Here is a 17,919-nt window from a genome sequence, read left to right on the forward strand (position 1 = left end):
GGAAAGAGCACCTTTTTACCGCAAAATTTTAAAGGTAAAGGAACTCGTCAAAGACGAGGGCCTTCTTTTTCTGCTCACAAGAGGTTTTTTCGTCCCGCGGGTGAAAAAACTAAGTCCTCCAAAGCTCCTGCAGGAGGCGTCAGGGGTCGTTGGTCGGGCAAGCAAAAGCCCGCCCCCTCCAGACCTGAAGATAAACCGTCCAAAGCCTGAAGGTGCGCCCCCACCCATAACTGGGGTGGGGGGACGTCTTCGCCGGTTCCCGGATCCATGGCTTTCCAGAATCCCGGACAAATGGGTTTGCGAAGTCATAAGGTCAGGGTACAAGATCGAGTTTCGATCTCTCCCACCGGCGCGATTCTTCCCTTCCAATATCCGACTATCCCTGGATCGTTTAGAAGATCTGCGGAGAGCAGTCACAGATTTACTACAACAAGGAGTGGTAGTCCACGTTCCTTGGACAGAACGGTTTCAAGGGTTTTATTCAAACCTATTTACAATACCCAGGAAAGAGGGCAAAGTGCGTCCAATTCTGGACTTAAGGGCACTCAATTCTTTTGTCAACATAAGAAGATTCAGAATGGAGTCCATTCGCACAGTAGCAGCCTTCCTGCATCCAGGGGATGTCCTAGCGTCCATAGACATCAAGGACGCATATCTTCACATTCCCATTTTCGCAGGACATCAGCGGTTTCTACGCTTTTCCGTAGAAGAGAACCACTATCAGTTTGTGGCGTTACCTTTCGGTCTCGCCACGGCTCCTCGGGTCGTCACGAAGGTGTTGGCCCCAATGTTGGCACTTCTGCGCCAAAGAGGCATATCGATCCTTGGTTACCTAGACGATCTTCTGCTTCATGCAGAGTCTCCTCAGACCTTGCTACAAAACATAGAAATTACTATGATTTCTTTACAGGAATTCGGGTGGCTGGTGAACCAGCAAAAGTCATTTCTGGTTCCCACCCAGAGGCTCGAATATCTGGGTCTAATTCTAGACACAGTCAGGACAAGAGTTTTTCTTCCGGTAGGGAAACTCCGAAAGATTCAATCAGCAGTCCAGTTGTTACTATCCAACAGCTGGTCTTCTCTTCGAACTTGCATGAGGGTTCTGGGGTTGATGGTGGCTTCCTTCGAAGCAGTCCCATTTGCCCAGTCCCATACCCGAATTCTTCAGCAAGAGATTCTTCTCAGATGGAATCGGAATCCGGAATCCCTGGACAATCAGATCCGATTGAGCAAACAGACCAGAGAGTCTCTGGTCTGGTGGCTTCGGTCTCCGATGCTCAGCCAGGGAAGGTCATTTCTGCCAATATATTGGACGACAGTGACCACGGATGCCAGTCTATCCGGATGGGGAGGAATTCTCGGTCAGTTATCTGTCCAGGGACTTTGGTCCCCGGAAGAATCCAGGTTATCGATAAATGTATTGGAACTGAGAGCGATCAGACTTTGTCTGATTCACTGGACCGAGCAGCTCCAGGGCAGCCCGGTTCGGATCCAGTCGGACAATGCCACGGCCGTGGCTTATGTCAATCACCAGGGGGGCACCAAGAGTGTCCGAGCGGCCAAAGAAGTGGCTTGCATTCTTCGCTGGCCGGAACAATTTGTTCCAGCAATCTCTGCGGTGTTCATTCCGGGGGTGGAGAATTGGCAGGCAGATTATCTCAGCCGTCAGACTCTGGATCAGGGGGAATGGTCCCTCCATCCAGACGTTTTCCACCAGTTGTGCCTACGGTGGGGCACCCCGGATTTGGATCTGTTGGCATCACGATTCAACAGGAAAGTTCAGAGATTCGTGGCTCGCTCCCGCGATCCTCTAGCAGAAACCGCAGACGCACTGATCGCCCCGTGGGGGCAATACCAGCTAATGTATGCCTTCCCTCCTCTCGCATTACTGCCAAGACTTCTTTGCAGGATAGAGGAGGAAGGAATTCCAGTAATTCTGGTAGCTCCGGACTGGCCTCGTCGAGCTTGGTACGCCGACGTGGTCAGACTGGTGGCGGACGTCCCGTGGAGACTTCCTCTCAGGGAGGACCTACTGTCTCGGGGACCGATCTTCCATCCTGCTTTACGATCGCTGGCTTTAACGGCCTGGCTATTGAGACCCAGGTGCTGAAGGACAAGGGATTGTCAGCTTCAGTTATTCCTACTCTAGTTGAAGCAAGGAAAGCGACTTCCAGAAAGATTTATCATCGCACATGGAAGTCCTACATTGGTGTGAACCTTTGGGGTTCCGTCCTCGCTAATATTCGACTAATCGAATAAGACCTTTTCTGCAACAAGGGGTTGAGCAGAAACTGGCCTTGAGTACTATCAAGGGTCAGGTCTCAGCATTAGCTATCTTCTTTCAGAAGCCTTTGGCTACTCATTCCTTGGTGCGGAATTTCATCCAGGGGGTGCGACATCTGGCTCCGCCAGTGCACGCGCCGTTACCCCCCTGGGATCTTAATTTAGTGTTGTCGGTTCTTCAGAAACCTCCCTTTGAAGATATTAGGGAGATTCCTCTACCTACGTTGTCCCAGAAGGTGGCCTTCTTGGTGGCTATTACTTCTGCACGCAGGGTGTCAGAACTGGCCGCATTATCTTGTCGTTCACCATATCTGGTGGTTCATAGAGATAAGGTGGTTCTTCGTCCGAATCCATCCTTCCTACCAAAAGTGGTTTCAGAATTTCATCTGAATGAAGAAATTGTGTTACCTTCCCTGTGTCCTAAGCCCAGTCATCCTCGGGAGGTTGTTTTACACTCCTTGGATGTGGTCCGGGCGATCAGGGTATACTTGAAAACGACAGACTCGTTTCGCAAGACGGATTCACTTTTTGTGATCCCGGATGGACCCAAAAAGGGGTTGCCTGCATCTGCCGCGACCATTTCCAGATGGATCAGACAGACGGTAGTACAGGCTTATTCTATTAAGGGTCGGGAGCCCCCGTTCCCTGTTAAGGCGCACTCCACTCTGGCGCTTAGTGCGTCATGGGCCTTTCGCCATCAGGCGTCAGTGGTCCAGGTGTGCAAGGCGGCTACCTGGTAGTCGGTGCATACCTTTACAAAACATTATAAAGTTGATGTAATGGCATCGTCTGATGCCTCGTTTGGCTGCAAGGTTTTGCAGGCCGCAATTTGAGGAGACCAGTGGTCTACCTCGAGGGTTTTTTTCCGTTGGAAATTTTTCTTTAGTCTCATTCTTTGTTTATAATGAGCCTTTAAAACTTCTAGTTTGGCACCGGTTGGGCCTTCTAGATTGGATTTGATTTTGTCAATCCCACCCCTCATTTGTGGCACTGCTTCTGGATGTCCCAGCTCTTGAGAATCAAGAAGACTACGTCTGTCAATGAGCGATAGAGAAAAATGGATTTTTGTAAGATCTTACCGTAAAATCCTTTTCTCTTAAGCTCATTGACAGACGTAGTACCCGCCCCTCTATCATTGAGTTGGGTTGGGTTAAATTCTCTGTTACTGCTTTAGAACAGAACTGATTCCCTGTAGCAGAGAGAGGGAGGATATACCCTCAGGGACTGCCCCTAAGGTGGAGCCAGAACGTTTTGTCTTTCTGCCTAGTCCTACTCCTGCGGAGACAACATAACCCAGCTCTTGAGAATCAAGAAGACTACGTCTGTCAATGAGCTTAAGAGAAAAGGATTTTACGGTAAGATCTTACAAAAATCCATTTACTGTTGTTTTGCTGGTGAGCACCAATTGGATTCAAGCGGTCAGTCCTCTGACTGTACATGTGATGGTTGCCTCTAGCATATGTAAGAGTCACATCAATTTTGACCGTGTGTATTGCACATTTGTTTTTTATTTTATTTTAATTTTTTTATAATTTTTTTTGTCGTATTGAGCAATCCTCCAGGCCTGAGTCAGTTGGCCATCAGGTTTGAATGTGTGCAGTTGCCGGAGCAATTGCAGGACCTTTTTTATACAGGGGGGCTCTTGTCCATTCCACTATGTGATATTTTGTCTTTCTCCTGCAGGAGGTCTCCCACACCCCAGAGGCATGGTAACAGAGAAGTTGCCCCCCTGGCTGCAGACATACACCAACCAAATCTCTTTACTGGGTGTGTTTGGAGAAAACTGTGCCAATCACGTCTTGGTAAACGAATACAAGCCTGGAGAAGGAATAATGGTGAGGGCACTATAAATCTATGTAGACTGAGAGCACAGTGTAGTAATCACGGTCAAACGTCTTCAGGAGACTTTAATCTGTTTTGTTTCCTTGTTAGTAAACTTTACACATTAGTGATTATTGCAATGTATTTCTTAACCCCTTCCTGCCCACACCCAGAGTCTGTTTAATAGGGTCTGTATGCCTGGGGGCTGGAAGGATCAGCAGTCATGTGACCAGTGGGATTGGCTGTCACAGTGGTCACATATCCCGCTTACTACCAATTGTTAGTTGGGACCAAGAGCTGATGGCTTGGTCTCTGTGCTTGGAATGTGCAGTGAGTGCACTCCCAATACAGAATTATTGGCCAACCAGTGACACACATGTGCAGCTTGTGGCAGTGCCATCTTAAGAGCCTTATAGGCCCCTGGGCAATGCAGTGCACTGGGGCCCCCTGCCTACACAATCCCGCACGAGAATAAAAATGCAAGGTAGGTGTCTCTTGTAGTATATATTGGTCCCTGTAATATGTATATAGTAAGGTATATACTCCAGGTAGTAGTTGTACTCTCTTGTAGTAAATAGTGTTCCCTGTAATATGTATATAGACTATATACACATTACAGGGAACACTATATACTACAAGAGAGTACAACTACCTGGAGGATATACCTTACTATATACATATTACAGGGACCAATATATACTACAAGAGAGTACAACTACCTGGAGTATATACATATTACAGGGAACACTATATACTACAAGAGTCTCTTGTAGTATATAGTGTTCCATGTAATATGTATATAGTTAGTAAGGTATAAACTCCAGGTAGTTGTCTCTTGTAGTATATATTGGTCCCTGTAATATGTATATAGTAAGGTATATACTCCAGGTAGTAGTTGTACTCTCTTGTAGTAAATAGTGTTCCCTGTAATATGTATATAGACTATATACACATTACAGGGAACACTATATACTACAAGAGAGTACAACTACTACCTGGAGGATATATACCTTACTATATACATATTACAGGCCAGGGACCAATATATAGTAGGTATATCCTCCAGCCAGGACAGGTAGATGTCTGTCTCTTGTGTCACATCGATTCGATCCCATCATTGCCATCATGCCATGACCATGAGAGAGTTAAAATATATAATTTAATCAGTCAGCCTGGCAGGCTGGCTGTGGCAGCCTTACCTTACAACGGCTGCACATGGGAGGAGGTGGGTGGAGGCGGAGCCAGTCTTCTTCTAGGGTCGAGACGGAGCCGGACTGGAGAGGAGTGAGGAGGAAGAGCCGATGAGGAGGAGGATCCTCCTCCGAGTCCTCCGCTGCGGCCGGCGGCGCTGTGCATCCTGGGTCTGCACTCTGCTAACGTCACTGGTTGCTAGATGCCAATCGGGCTGGCCTTAGCAACCAGTGTGCACTGCAGTGCAGACTCGAGCCACGGCCGCCGCCGAAGGGGAGGAAGCAATAAGGGGGGGGGGCCCGGGCCGCCGGACGACGGAACGGGGGGGGGGGGCCCTAGACCACCAGGGACATGCCACCATCCATGTGGGGCCCCTTGGCAAGTGTGGCCCCCGGGCAACCGCCGGGCATGCCCAGTGGAAAAGACGGCCCTGGCTTGTGGGCATAAAGCCCACCCTTTTGCCACAACACAGGTTACGTGGTCAGAAAACACAGGCTAAGAATATTAGTAAAGAAGTTTACCACTGGCATCTGGAAAGAGCAAAATCTGTTAGTATCCCTCACTATTCAGTATGGGTCTTAGTAGTTCTAACTCCACCAATCAGCCTGCTTGAAAGGCCCTCCTTCTACTGTGCCCAATGTTAGCCTGCACTAAATGGAAGCTATCAGAAGTTTCTTTCCTCAGTTTTTTACTGCCAGTTTTGATCTTCTTTACTTAGCTTGGTCCAGATGTGTGACTCCTTACCTGAAAGTACCAAGTGTTTCTTCAGGGATCTGCGTTAAATGGGGTCGGTGGGGCAGCATGGATAAGGTCCGTAATGACTGCTTAAAGTATAAGTTCACCTCTTAAGAAAATATAATTAATGCACTTATTTTGCAGAAAAAAATACATTTATACATTTATAATTTTTTTTCCTTCAGGAGCCTTGAAAGCTTTGCCCTGTGATCAGGGGTACAATGTGCGACTTCTGCAGACAATCCCTGAAGCTTTTCAGCCTGTGCCTCCGATATGGGCTGACTGTTTACAGGCTGCATAGGTTGTAAATGTAATATGGGGGAGCTAATCAGTGCCTTTTGCAGTCCGTTGATAACTACAAGCTGTAAGCTGCGGTAACTGGCAGTAGTTGTAGTCTATTCATACACAGGTAACTGTGAATGAATGGTGCAGCCATGTAGGTAGAGCTCTACACACCGTTTTTTTTTTTTTTTTTTTTTTTTTTTTTATTATTGTAACAGTGGTTGGGGAATTAAGATCCCTGCCGCTTTCACACTGAGGCGGGGGGGAAGAGGCTGCTGGAGCTGGAACATGTTACATGTTCCACCCTGAGTATGCTCAGCAAACCTGCTAATTTGTTTAGCTTGGAGAAAGTACAGGTTCATTTTAAAATTGTTTGACTTTTTCTGCTGCAAAAAGCATTTGCTTTCAATGAGTTGCCAAGGCCTGGCTGCAGTGTTCCAGAAAGCCTATGCAGCTTTTAGCCTGGGAGCTGCTGGGAAATAGCTGTTTTTCACTGGATCAACAGTACAGGGTGCATTCATTAAAATTTCCTACTGATACAAGACGTTTAGCAGTCTGTGGTGCTGTGGCTTTGCGCCACATATCCTGGAGTTTCCAGGTCATGTGCGCTGGAGCCGCAGCAGCCTGGGGTGGGGTGATGACATCCGCAATGTCTTCAGTGGATGTGAATGATGGCTCTGGTGATGTTGCCACTCAGCATGCAGATCTCATGTGGTTCACTTGTCCTAATATGGTTCGCTTCTGGTCAGCTGTCCCAGGGGTAGAGCTGACTTTTCAGGCTGCTTACCTAGTGCCCAGGCTATTAAAGCCAATAAACCATTACAGATTACGTGTGCGCTAACATGTTGTGAGTATGTAGGCTTTATAACACCATAACCTCCTCTGTTCTATGCAGTTACTTACAGCGCAATATTTGTCTTTCAGCCTCATGAGGATGGTCCCCTCTACTATCCCACAGTCACAACTATCAGCTTAGGGTCGCACACAGTTCTGGACTTCTATCTGCCTCCGGATAGAGGATGCCCTGAACAGGAAGACCAGGTAAGGCTTGAATACGCTTTCTTCATTCTGTAAGTTACCCTAGCTCATATTGGTTCCCAAAAAAATCATGCATTACCCAAGGTGTTATTTTTATATATTCAGTTACCGTAGGGTTGATTCGTGTCTTTTAGTCCTAAAAAGTTAAAGTGGACTAAGAGTTTCAACTTTTTGTATAATTTTTGCTGCCATTACACCCCCTGAAGATACAGACCGCAATAAATAAGAGACCCTATCTCAAACTTAAAAATTACAGGTAAAAGTACAGAAAAATAAACTATCTTAATGCTTATTTGCAATATTTTTCCTTTTCTTAACCACTTTCGGACCGCCTGCTACACATATATACTGTGGCAGGGCAGCCTGACTGCTTAAAATCATGTACATGTACGTGTTTTGTGCACTGGTTTTCGGGGGCGTGCGTCTTGTCAGAGCGCCGCTGTGATTGGACACAGTGGAAGCCAATCAGTGGGTCCCAAAACTGCCGGGACCCGCCAATCGTTCAACAGAATGACAACGGTGGTCTGCCTATGTAAACAAGGCAGACCGCGGTTCTGTCAGGGAGGAAAAGAGAGATCTTGTGTTTCACATAAGCTGAAACACGTATCTCTTTTCCTCTAGTGCATCCAATCCTCCTACAGTTAGAAAGCACTCCCTAGGAGCACACTTAACCCCTTGATTGCCCCTGGTGTTATTCCCTTCCCTGCCATTGTCATTTATACAGTAACAGTGTTTTTTTTTTTTTTTACCACCGTTCACTGTATTGGTGTCACTAGTCCTCAAAGTGTCACTTGGTGTCAGATTTGTCCGCTGCAATGTCGCAGTCCCAATAACAATCGCTGATCGCCGCCATTGCTAGTAAAAACATTAAAAAAAAAAAAGTCCATACATGTATCCCATAGTTTGTAGACGCTATAATGTTTGCACAAACCAATCAATATACACTTAGGATTTTTTCTTACTGAAAATATGTATCAGAATATATATATATATATATATATATTTTTTTTTTTATTGTGTATAGTGCAGAAAATAAAAACCTCACAGGTGATCAAATACCACCAAAAGAAAGCTCTGTTTGTGGGGGGAAAAAAGACATCAATTTTATTTGGGTACAGCATTGCATGACCGCGCAATTGTCAGTTAAAGCAATGCAGTGCCGTATCTCAAAAAACGGCCTAGTCATTAAGGGGGTAAAACCTTCCGGAGTTGAAGTTGTTAAATCATGTTCTTTACTTGCCATTTGCGTTTAAACTTTAGAAATTTGACGACTCCAGGAAGTTCAGCTTCCTCCCTGCATGTCATAACCCTCGCCTTTTATGTAGCTGCCGGATAGGTGAGAAGGCGAACACTATAGAGCAGCCTTTTTCAACCTTGAGGTGTCTTCAGGGGTGCCTTGGCAAAATGGCAAATAATTGTATACAAGTCAGCGTGTGGATGAAGGTTGCCTTTTAGTTACACAAAGCCACAAGTTTTAATGCACCATTACAACCTTCTAGCTGCTGGCATCCTAACGACCAATGTCATCATTAGTTGATACAGAGGATGTCAGTTGCCTGCATAACATCCTTGTTTGACCTCCCCATCATTGTTGGGGGGGGTCACATTAGCTGAGTGATGGAGAGAAATTGAGGGAGAAGAGAAACCTTGGAATACTAGTCAGTATCAATGTGCAAAAGTGTATTTGCTTTGGAAGAATTAACCACCTCTAACGTTGGGTGTCCTACTTGTGTGGCTGTTGCTGCATTATGTAAAACTATTGGAACAGTTTGTACATTTTAGAATCGGGTGCCTTGAGAGTGTCCAGAATTTTTAAAGGGTGCCTTGACTGCAAAAAGGTTGAGAAGCACTTCTATAGTGTCATCTGAGTCTGCTGGGGCTACTGACATCACATTCAAAATGGCAGTGCAATCTCTCTGGGCTTTTGGATGTTCACAAAAGGAAGGCTTTAATACATTAAGTGTACTTATAATCTTATGGGAAGGGAAAATGTATTGTTGAAATAACTGACCTGCAAACAAGGTCTCTAAAGCAAATCTTGTTTTGTTGCAGCCCCTGTCCTCGCTGAAGAGCTTTCCCATTAATTTCTGTTCCCTGGACACCCTGTCACTAGGACTTCAAATTAGGGGAAATCTCCCCAGTGGATACACAGACAGAATAATAAACCCAGCAGACATTCTAACCCTTCCCCACTTTGTCCACAAACTAAAGTGTTACTAAACCCACAACAGTAAAATCTGTCTATAGATGCAGAATAGCATGCTTGTTTTACTCACTGTGTAACTTAAATGATCCTGTGAAAAGGCTGTGTGATCTTGTATGCACAGCCCCTCCCCCTCCTGCACGTTCACTCTGGACAAGTCCAGATAAGCACAGTAAGTGTAGTTCAGCTGCACATGCTCAGTTTGGTCTCTATTGCTGGATAGGACACTTCCTGGTTTTAGCTGAGCTATTTAGGTCACATGATATTGACATCACACATGTGTATACAGATCATGCCAACAATGGGTTATGCTTGGCTAAGGGCCTGGTATAGATGTTGGGGGGGGGGGACCCCATGCCATTTTTTTTTTTTTTTTTTAGGGTTCCCCTTAACCACTTTAAATAGAGGCCACTTTTACCCCTGTCCTGCCTAGACCAATTTTCAGCTTTCAATGACCACTGGCATCTATGGGAAATATTGGTCAGCTTGGCATGGCACTGCTCACAAGCTATAAGCGACAGGAACACAAAGCTTGGGGAGCACCGAGAGGGGACCCAGGACTACAACATATCTATACATTGTAAAAGTGGGGTATAACCTGTACACTACACTGACTGCACTAAACTAACTCAAGACACTATCCACTAACTACCTGCCTAATCTCTATTATCACACACTATACACGGCTGCCGTTACAGCAGCAGCCTTATATAGTGTGGGGGGCGTGGACTTAGCCCCTGAGCCATAATTGGCTAAAGGCATCCTGGCCAATCATGGCTCTGACAGGACATTGTGCTGTGATTGGCCAAAGCACACAGGTTAGGTGCATGCTTTGGCCAATCAGAAGCACTTAATGCACTGCAACCGCGCAGTGCATTATGGGGCGCTCATCGGCAGGCGAACTTGCCGCCGAGCGCCCCGGGTGTTCGTGTGTTCGGCGAACATCCAAACCATCCCTAATAAATACTTGTAATAAATAAGTTTACCTTTCCTTTCGTTCATTGACGGACACTGCTCCAGATCTTATTGACCATTGAGTTATGCTGCCTCCTACAGGACTAGGACACTAGGCAGGAAAAAACGTTACCACGCCTACGGGGCAGTCCCAGGGGGTATACTCCCACTTCCTGCTATAGGCACTCAAGTTTTTTTCTGCCTAGTCAGGAGTAAGGACCTAGTTCCTTGCTGGGATCTGGCTCTAGCATTTTTTCCCTATTATTTACTACTATTACAGTTACTGTGAGAACTGCAATCAACTGCCAGACTAGGCGACGCACTGGATATTCTAGGTCCTTACGGTCTCTGCAGTCCGTCCAGCGATCGTGACCTGATCTCAGCTCCGCGTTAGGTCGGCCGCGACATAGCCCCACTGGAAAGGGACTGGCCGGTGAGTTAAACGTCTCACGAGGACGCTCAGACCTGATTGGAGTCACAGTGTACCTCTAGCTCGCAGCACCCCCATTCCAAGATGGTGCGATGGTCTGCCTGGAGCGGTGCCCACCCGGCTTCCATGGTGTGGTAAGTAGTGTCCCCCTTTTCACTGGTGTCCTGTTGCGGGTGGACGTGGGCCCCTCCCTGGGATGGTCGGACCCACCCACCTCTGTTATTGGGGTCCCACTGTGGACCACCCCCATTTGTCCACACCCAGCTCCCCCCCCCCTCCTTTCCCTCTAGGGGTGTCTATACAGACCTGTCTGTTTTGGGGATGAGAGCGGGTGATGGGGGCCAGGGGGGGGGGGGGGGGGGCGCGACGCCGGCTGCTACAAGCACGGTCCTGCCGTGGCCCCCCCTTCCTCCCCTCTCATTTTTTGGGGCTGTGTGGAGCCTCCATTTTGCTGTGGATGCCTGCTGTATCAGCGGCCATGTTTGTGTAGTCCGGTGGCTATTTTCTTGAAAGTTTCCCATTGATTAAAGTGGCGGCCATGCTTTTGGAGCCTACAGAGCGGCGCTTTAACCACTTTACCTCCGGAGGATTTTGCTGTCTTACATGCAGGCCACTTTTTGCGATTCGGCACTGTGCGACTTTAACTGACAATTGCGCGGTCATGCAACGCCGTACCCAAACAAAATTTACGTCCTTCTTTTTTTTATCACAAGCAGAGCTTTCTTTTGGTGGTATTTGATCACCTCTGCGCTTCTTATTTTTTGCAATATTAATAAAAAAATGCGAAAATTTTGAAAAAATAACAATATTTTTCTACTTTGACAGTTAAAAAATATCCAATATATTCAATTTTTGTCATATATTTAGGCCAAAATGTATTTAGCTACATGTCTTTGACAAAAGAATTCTCAATGAGCGTATTTTTAACCGCTTTAAGACCGGAAGATTTTACCCCATTCCTGACCAGGCCATATTTTGCGATTCGGCACTGCGTTACTTTAATAGACAATTGCGCGGTCTTGCGACGCTGTACCCAAATAAAATTGATGTCCTTTTTTCCCCACAGAGCTTTCTTTTGGTGGTATTTGATCACCTGTGCGATTTTTTTTTTTTTTTTTTTTACTTTTTGCGCTATAAACGAAAAAAGAGCGACAATTTTGAAAAAATAACAATATTTTTCACATTTCTTTTTTATATGAAATCCCCCCCCCAAAAAAAAATGTAAAAATCAAAATTTTTTTAACATTTTAGGCCAATTTGTTTTATGCTACATATTTTTGGTAAAAAAAGATTGCAATAAGCGTATTTTGAAAGTTATCGCTGTTACTAACTACGGAAAATTTATGTCATTTTTATTGTTTGTATTTTTTTTTTAAACTAGTAATGGCGGCGATCTGCGATTTTTTTTTTTTTTTTTTTTTTTTTTTTTTTTTTTTTTTTTTGCGGGACTGCGACATTGTGGCGGACAGATCGGACCCTTGACTGACATTTTTGACACTTTTGGGGGTACCAGTGACATTACTACAGTAATCAGTGCTATAAATATGCACTGTTACTGTAAAAATGACACTGGCAGGGAAGGGGTTAACTTTTATTGGTGATCAAGGGGTTAATGTATGCCTGGTGCTTACTGACGTGTGTGGGGGGAGGGGGACTATGTGACACAGGCACAGATCGCAGGTTCAGCTATGCTGAATCCTGCAATCTGTCACTGAATGTCACTTAGGAGATCCGCCTGCTTTGTTTACACAAGCGGGCGAATTTCCACACTCGATCCCCAACGATCACCCCCGCTCCTCCCCTGGCCCGACTCCCGCTGTGACTGAAAAAAGTGGGAGCGAGCCTCCGGCGGCACGCACGCGCCACCCACAAAGGGAGGAGTCCACGTCGCTGGACGATAACGAGCCACTTTGCCTCAGTACGGGCAACGTGACCGGTCGGCAAGTGGTTAAGGGTGGGCCTCTAGTGTTAACTCCAGCGCTTCCTCCTCCTCTAATCGCTGCATGATCTTCTTCTGCAAGCAGTCTCTCCTACTGCCCTGAAGGACAACTTGGACAGCACTGTGAGAACCCTCACAATACAGATAAATAAAGTTGGGGGGAGTACCGCGCTTTAAAAGTGCTTAAATAACATAGAAAAAAATATATAAATATGTAAATATGTGAAAAAGTGCCAAAGTGCTTCTTAAATAATATTAAAATTAATGTGTCTTAATGTATAAAATAAATACAATCCAATGCAAATCATACAATAAATATAATAGGTGATGAAATATTCACTAAACAAAAATAGATCTTGTTGAAACCAACTATATCAATCCATTATACAGTGAAAAAATATATAAAATTAAAATCGGTGACTTATTTAAATATAAAAAGTGCTCTAAATAGGTGATATCACCTATTTAGAGCACTTTTTATATTTAAATAAGTCACCGATTTTAATTTTATATATTTTTTCACTGTATAATGGATTGATATAGTTGGTTTCAACAAGATCTATTTTTGTTTAGTGAATATTTCATCACCTATTATATTTATTGTATGATTTGCATTGGATTGTATTTATTTTATACATTAAGACACATTAATTTTAATATTATTTAAGAAGCACTTTGGCACTTTTTCACATATTTACATATTTATATATTTTTTTCTATGTTATTTAAGCACTTTTAAAGCGCGGTACTCCCCCCAACTTTATTTATCTGTATTGTGTAGGTTACCAATTTTAGTACCTGCAGCATTAAAGGTGCCTATTTTGTAGACAATAATTAGAGAGACAGCGCGAGAATTTCACCAACCCTCTATACTGTGAGAACCCTGCAAGAGTTCGGATGGATATTGAATTTCCAAAAATCTGTTCTGGTTCCGTCCACCAAGCTGAACTACCTGGGCCTGACTTTGAATTCCGCCTCAGCCCCTGCCCGGGTGTTTCTTCCGGGGGGGAAAAAAACTCCAGAAGTTGCAGGATGTGATTCGGTTCCTGTTGTCCTACAGATGGTAATCTCTCAGGACTTGTATGCAAGTGTTGGGCCTGATGGTTTGCACCTTTTTGAGGCGGTTCAGTTTGCACAATTCCATACGAGACCTCTGCAAAGGGAGATTCTTGCCAAGTGTGAGAAGAATCCACAGATTCTAGACAATGTGATCCTGTTGAGTTGAGGTACGAGAGGGCCCTTGATTTGGTGGCTTTGTTCTCTGGCTCTTCGACAGGGAAAATCCTTTCTTCCCCTGTGCTGGACGGTGGTCACCATGGGTGCCAACCTGCCTGGGTGGGGAAGGCAGCTAGAGCATGGATTGTGCTCAGGAGATTTGGACTCTGGAGGTGTCCAGACTGCCGATCTATATCCTGGAACTTTGGGCGATCAGGCTTTGCCTGACCCATTGAATGGATTGTCTGCAGGGGCGCCCGGTAGGGATTCAATCGGACAATGCCACGGCTGTGGCATATGTCAATCACTAAGGGGGCACAAAAAGTGTCCTAGCGGCCGGGAAGTTGCCAGCATTCTACAGTGGGTAGAACGCTTTGTACCAGCCCTTTCTGTTGTGCATTTTCCAGGGATGGAAAATTGGTAGGCAGACTACCTCACCCGGAGGTGTTTCATCAACTGTATCTCTGGTGGGGAACTCCCAAAGTGGACCTGTTGGCCTCTAATTTCAACAGGAAGGTACAGAGGTTTGTAGCACGGTCTCGGGATTCTATGGCAGATGCCACAGATGCTCTGGTGGCCCCTTGGGGCCAGTAGCGTCTGATTTATACGATTTTTCCTCCTCTGAAACTTGATTTTCTTTCAATGCCCTTTGGCTACGCACTCCTTGATTGATACTTTTTTTTAGGGGGTCCGCCACTTCGCTCCCCTAGTGAGGTCACTGTTGCCTCTGTGGGATCTCAATTTGGTGCTTTCGGTTCTTCAGAAACTACCTTTTTAAAAATATTCGTGAGATTCCTCTGCTCACTTTAACACAGAAGGTAGCTTTCTTGGTGGCTATTACTTCTGCACGCAGGTTGTAAGAGTTAGCTACGTTGTCTTGTCCCCCCTCATCTGGTGGTCCACAGAGACAAAGTAGTACTTCGTCCCTGTCCGTCGTTCCTTCCTAAGGTCGTTTGTTTCCCATTTAAATGAAGATATTGTGGTGCCTTCCTTGTGTCCTAAGCCTAAACACCCTAAATAAATTGCCTTACATTTCCCTGGATGTGGTTCAGGCAATCTGGGTGTATCTGGCTATGACTGATTGTTTAGGAAATCAAACTCATTATTTGTCCTTACGGATGGACCTCATAAAGGGCTGGCTGAGTCTGCTGCGACCATTTCCAGATGGATCAGGCAGACGGTGGTGCTGGCTTATTCTAATAAGGGTCAGGATCCTCCTTTCCCTGTTAAGGCGCATTCTACAATGGCTCTTAGTGCTTCTTGGGCCTTCCGTCATCAGGCATCCGTGGTGCAGGTTTGCAAGGCTGTGCACACTTTTACAAAATTTTATAACAGGGATGTGTTTGCATCTGCGGACGCTGCATTTGGCCGCAAGGTTTCGCAGGCTGCTGTTTCAGAGGACTAGTCCTCTTTGAGGGTGTCATTTTCAGGTGAGCTCCAGTTCTTGGTTGAGCTCTTGTTACCTGGTTGGCTAGGTTTAGCCTTTTGGAATTTATTTCTGCTGTTTTCTCCCACCCCTCATGTTTGACGCTGCTTTAGGACGTCCCAATGGTCAAGAAGATCTGGAGCTGTGTCCGTCAATGAACGAAAGAGAAAATTGGATTTTTGTCTTACCATAAAATCCTTTTCTTTGATGTTCATTGATTGACACAGCACCCACCCCTCTATTGAGTTGGGTTATATATTCTTCTGACACTGCTTGCAACAAAACTGAGAGCCTAAAGCAGGAAGTGGGAGTATATCCCCTGGGACTGCCCCTTTAGGCGTGGTAAAGTTTTTTTTGTTTTGTTTTTTTCCTGCCTAGTGTCCTACTCCTATGGGGGGGCAGCATAACCCAATGGTCAAGAAGATCTGGAGCCGTGTCCGTCAATGAACCTCAGAGAACAGGATGTGTGGTAAGACAAGGATCTAATTTTTAGCAACCACTAAGAGTCTTTGGGGTTGGTTTACTAAAACTTGAGAGTGCAAAATCTGGAGCAGCTGTGCATAGAAACCAATCAGCTTCCAGGTTTCAGTCCCTGTTCACGTTGGCGCAATTTGACATGTCAAATTGCATGCCAAATTACAGCCTATTGCCGGCAACAGTACTGTCTCAATCGGCGTGATGCAGACTTTGCGGCGCTGCAGCGATTTTCAAAAGTAGTTCCTGCACTACTTTTGGCGACTTCGGGGGCGATTTCAATAGACATCTGTGCATGAACCCGCACAGATGTCATTCAAATAGCCCCCTAAACTCACACTGAAATGTGGGTTTGAAATTGTCAGTTCAGCTGAACTCGCACAATTTCAAACTCGAGTTCAGTGTAAACGAGGGCTCATTGTCAAAGCCTAATTGAAGAAGCTGAAGTTAGAAGCTGATTGGCCACCATGCGCAGCTGCACTAGATTTTACACTCTCCAGTTTTAGTAAATCAACCCCCGTGTGTCATGTTGTAACCTGCACTGTTTTAATAAAAGGTGAAAGCTAATTGGTTGTTGTAGGAGAGTATTTGGACTCTTTAGCGCTGCAATTTTATGAAAAGACCTTCATTTAATCTTGTGACATTAATGACATCCAGGAACTAGTAACCTATAAGCTTATTGATTGCTATGCTGCAAAGTACCTGTAGGTCTGTTTTTTGTCTTCCAGGTTCCTAAAACAGAAGAACAGAGACATGTCCTGTCCCTCTTGTTGGAGCCCAGAAGTCTTTTTGTCCTTCGTGAGGACTTGTATAAAAATTACCTCCATGGAATTCACCCTCATACCCATGATACACTAGGCCACAGAGTGGCCAACCTGGAAAAGTGTGTGGCACAGAGTGATGAGACACTGGCCAGAGGGACACGCGTGTCACTGACTATCAGATATGTCCCTAAAGTACTGAAAACCGCACTCTTCCTGGGGAAGGGGAAATAGGAAATGGTGCTTGAGTATGTGAAGATGTTCAGCATTAAAACTGGGGCTGCTGGGTGACAGCTGGTCCTGGATGGTGCCTGGGCAGAAGCCTTCCTATATGAGCAGAGATCATCTGAATCCCTTCACACAGGAAAAGCAAGAGGCAAGCCATGAGACAAAGCCTGATGGCATTACTATGCTGCAGTCATAATTATACCAATTTCTCTGGAAGCCAGAATCTAATCAGAGCGATCATGTGTGTAATTATGTACACACATGCATCTGCCAATCAAGATAATTATGTTTGCTTTGAATGCTGTTTGTTTCCTTATATGAAATTACATCTTAGTGTGTCCCCTTGCTGCTGTCCCCACTTGGGAGATTCACAGTCTGTGATCTGGTGACCTTTTTCCCTCTCCTCCTCCTGGTAGTGCTGGCGGACGATCCTTACCATAGCACAGAGGGTCACTCAAAAGATGAGCAGTGTTCTGTGCTGCAGTACTCTGAGCCCAGACGATGCTGTTTCCAGGGGGCAGGTCCATGACAGCCTGGGCCCTGGAAGTGGGTTGAATGATGCTGCCTGACTGAGGATATCTAGTGGCTGAAAATAAGTACTGCAGGGGAGAGCTTTGAATCTAAGTTGAACATTGGAGGAAAGTCTGCTTTTTAAACTTTTTTTTTTTTTTTAAATACCTGTGCTGGGCTCTTAATGTTTTTTACATTTTTTTTTTTCTGATACTGGGGAATGACCGCAAAGCACATGATGCTTTCAGAAGGTGTCCATACTGGCAGCCCATATATTTATTAAAGGTTTCCTTTAAAAAAAATACTGCTGACCATCTTATGTGCATGAACTGATTTTTATATTTATTTGTATGTTTGTACAAGAAGAGAAAGGAACAGGCAATAGCTTCCCAAGAATGCAAGCTGTTATGATTTTGTGTTTGTGTACCA

At 45.3% G+C, this 17,919-nt stretch overlaps 1 protein-coding gene across 1 annotated transcript in view; it reads left to right on the forward strand.

Moving 5' to 3' along the window:
- ALKBH6 (alkB homolog 6) overlaps positions 1-17,354 on the forward strand; it is a 54,827-nt gene extending 37,473 nt beyond the window's left edge. The window contains exons 5-7 of the mRNA XM_082263726.1: positions 3,967-4,118; positions 7,237-7,353; positions 16,720-17,354. Coding sequence (XP_082119852.1) covers positions 3,967-4,118; positions 7,237-7,353; positions 16,720-16,986 — 536 coding nt within the window. The 3' untranslated portion in view covers positions 16,987-17,354. The remainder of the gene's footprint in view (positions 1-3,966; positions 4,119-7,236; positions 7,354-16,719) is intronic.
- Positions 17,355-17,919: the final 565 nt, after the last annotated feature.

The sequence above is a fragment of the Pelophylax lessonae genome, assembly GCF_965119305.1.
Source record: "Pelophylax lessonae genome assembly, chromosome: 7".
Lineage (NCBI taxonomy): Eukaryota > Metazoa > Chordata > Amphibia > Anura > Ranidae > Pelophylax > Pelophylax lessonae.